The sequence below is a fragment of the Aplidium turbinatum genome, chromosome 6 (assembly GCF_918807975.1).
Source record: "Aplidium turbinatum chromosome 6, kaAplTurb1.1, whole genome shotgun sequence".
Lineage (NCBI taxonomy): Eukaryota > Metazoa > Chordata > Ascidiacea > Aplousobranchia > Polyclinidae > Aplidium > Aplidium turbinatum.
Window position 1 is genome coordinate 8,813,389 of NC_137477.1, and position 3,080 is coordinate 8,816,468.

Here is a 3,080-nt window from a genome sequence, read left to right on the forward strand (position 1 = left end):
ACATAAACAAAACACAAAATAAAAAATGCAATCTACATTGTCAGCCTTATCACATAATGTAACTACGTACAGCCATACACACATTTGAAATGTCAGATTGAAACAACTTCAGCTAGATGCCAATGTGCAAGCATGTGCTTGTGGTGCTTTTAAAGATGATGAAAATTTATTTGTGATACACATCGTGCAGTCATACAAGATTTTATACACCCCCAAAAGATACAAACGGCATCGCTTAGCAGTATATTAACATGTCAGTTATATCCAACACAACCTTTTATTACTCGCCTTCATGCACGGTATTGGGTACATGAAAAGACATAGCTCAATAGCAAATTAGTGAGTGAATAAATCAATCAATAAAATAGTAATTTGGCGTTATTCGATATATACATGTACGATTGTACGTTTCACCACTGGTAAGGGCAAAATACACTTGTACTGGTGGCACTGTGCAAAAATAAGATCTCATAAAAATTAAGTGCTGTAGCTAGATCACAAAACTAGGCAAAACCAATTTTTTGCCTAGAAGATGTGTCCAAAACGACCGAGAAGTGTTGAAGAATAGGAGCTATAAAGTTTTAGCAATAGGCCCTCCATTTTTCTGTTGAATGGACATCATATGTAGAATTGTAGATTACCTTCCCTACAATCTTATCTATGCAGGCCGCAGGGTAAGTGTTTAGGGCATGATACTGCAATGTGATATACAGTAAATGCATACACTGCGGTAGATCATGATTGCATTGAAAAAAATCTAGGCCTATATGCAAGTAGTTTGATTAACTTTTTCTCAGTTAAAGCTTGAATCAAACATAGTTTATCTCAATCGATCAATTTCACCTACACTTGTTCTCCTGACACCAATTTGCAGTTCCATTATTACTGGTCATTCATAATACAGGTATTTTTATGCGGTTCTTATTGTGGACAAGGTTAATAAAAGTTTCTACTTTTTTCGAGTGTAGGTACCGATTTAACATTTTTTTTAAACCTTCTGAAGATCCCAATAAGGGTAACACACTACACAGGCTGTCAAAGTTTTTTGGGTGATTAGTATAATACTGGTATGGATACTATATAGTTACATAAATGAAATGTACAAAAAAATTACCACAAGAAAGAAACATCAAGCAAAAGTAGGATACCTAGTTTATCAATAAAATAAAGAACAATAAAATAACTAAGTGCTTAATTACAAATGTCAGGGATTGTAGATTAGGTTGTAAGAGCAAGAAGCATCATTTGCAAGATACTTTCATGGTGTCATATGACTAACATAGTATGCATTGATGGCATTAACTTCAGCATGTTCTATACTGCTTGAACGATCCATTTTTTGATAAATGATGCTCTGGTGGGGGCAGAAAACTGAGATGAATTTGAAAAATAAGACTAAGAGTGTGCTTCGCAAGCAATTTTCTGCACAGATTAGAACACATTTAATTTACTATTCATTATTTGAAGAGCTGTTCACTTCTAGTATTAAGGGATTCATGTCACTTTCATTTGACTCCTGGAGACTAACCAGTGTGGAAGAGAACAACATATTGATTGTTCGGAGAATTGGAAGAATTAAAAGTAATTCACAATACATTGTACGAGCCTTTTTTACAGGCTTGTGTGTCTGCTCGTATGCATACAATGTCTTTGCAACATTATCTTGCATTTTTTCAACTTCCAATTTGTCTTCTAAGCCCACACGATCAGGAGAAAATAAAACCAGAGCTAAGAGAAGGCAAATCTCTTCTACAACAAGGTTTAGCTTTCTCATTTTTAGGTGAAGATTGTTGTATTTCTCAACAAATTCTTGACTTGCTCCTGCTTGAAGAAAATCACTTGGTTGGTACTGAAATTTGTCAGACATGTATTTATTTTCATCAGAAGAAAATGCAAAGTAAGACCGAAGAACTAGCATCTCAAGACACCCTCCCCTAAGTAGCACTATCTGATCAGCTAAAGACAGTGTGCTGAATTCAGGTATGCTTTTACAAAACTCTATCACTTTTCGAATGCCCCAAGTCATAATGTCACAAAAGTGCTGTAAAAGTTTCTGAGAATTAGCATCTTGCACAAGAGACATAGAGAATCCTTGACTTCTAAGTAGATCTTTTAAGTATGTAAAAGAAGCATTGTCCTCTTCTGCAATAGGCACATTCAAGCAGTTTTCATTATGTTCAACTGTTTCTTCTGCTAATGCTGCACTGCCAATTTCTGATGCATCCTGTGTGTTAAAAAGCTCTTTGTATCCTAAAACATCCGACTTTTCAGCCACACCCTTCTCATTGGAAGCATTGGCTTTGTTTTCACCATCATCGTCTTTGTTTTCACCACCAGCATCATCATCATTATCGCCTTTACCATGAGGTTGTACAGAAGAAGTAGTGCCATGCAGTGAACTGAACACATCCAAATGATCATGGGATTGAGATGTTGTAGGCTGAAGTTCTCTCTGCTTTCTTGGAAATGTTTCTTTCCTTGAGCAAGAAGGAGTATCTTGCATTGCTTGATATTGGGATTGAATCTCAGCACTTTTAGATGAAGAAGCTACAAGCCAAGCAAGATTTGTTTGAACACAATCACTAGTCTGACTAGGTGAAGAAATTTTTTCTTTTCCTCTAAAAGTTTCATATTCCTGATAAGCAAAATCATAACTATCTTGGTGTCCTTTCAGTAAATTTTCAAGCAACAGCTTTTCTTCCATGGTCATTCTAACATCACTTTTGTTTGTTGAACCTATTTCCTTTAGCTTTTTCAGTCTTTGCTGTTCTTCCATGTCCTTTTTCAGTCTTTGGTGTTCAAGTCGTTTTTCGCGATTTACCTTTATTAAGTTACGCTTCTTGTTGACATCTTCATCACTTAAAACTAACGAAGACTTCATTCCAGCAGCCTCACAGGCATTAAAACGACATGCTTGACAATTCTTGCGCTTTTCTTTGCTTACTTCACACTTATTATCAAGACAGCATTTGAATTTAGCATTCTTTTTAATTGAACGACGAAAAAATCCTTTGCAACCTTCACAACTCATTACACCAAAATGCAAACCAGTTGCAGTGTCCTTGCAGACCACACAAATC

At 35.8% G+C, this 3,080-nt stretch overlaps 1 protein-coding gene across 1 annotated transcript; it reads right to left on the reverse strand.

The window, feature by feature from the left end:
- Positions 1-1,450: 1,450 nt before the first annotated feature.
- LOC145771548 (vitamin D3 receptor-like) lies at positions 1,451-3,080 on the reverse strand. Its single transcript, XM_082583251.1, has 2 exons — positions 2,311-3,080; positions 1,451-2,199 (listed from the first exon to the last, which is right to left on the reverse strand). Exons 1-2 carry the CDS (start codon positions 3,029-3,031, stop codon positions 1,451-1,453), a joined length of 1,470 nt encoding a protein of 489 aa, XP_082439377.1. The 5' UTR covers positions 3,032-3,080.

Coding starts and splice junctions, on each gene's coding strand:
- LOC145771548 (XM_082583251.1), bottom strand. CDS start 3,031: ATGAGTTGTGAAGGTTGCAAAGGATTTTTTCGTCGTTCAATTAAAAAG. Junction 2,200..2,310: donor TGAAAACAAAGACGATGATG/GTGAAAACAAAG, acceptor TTGGCAGTGCAG/CATTAGCAGAAGAAACAGTT.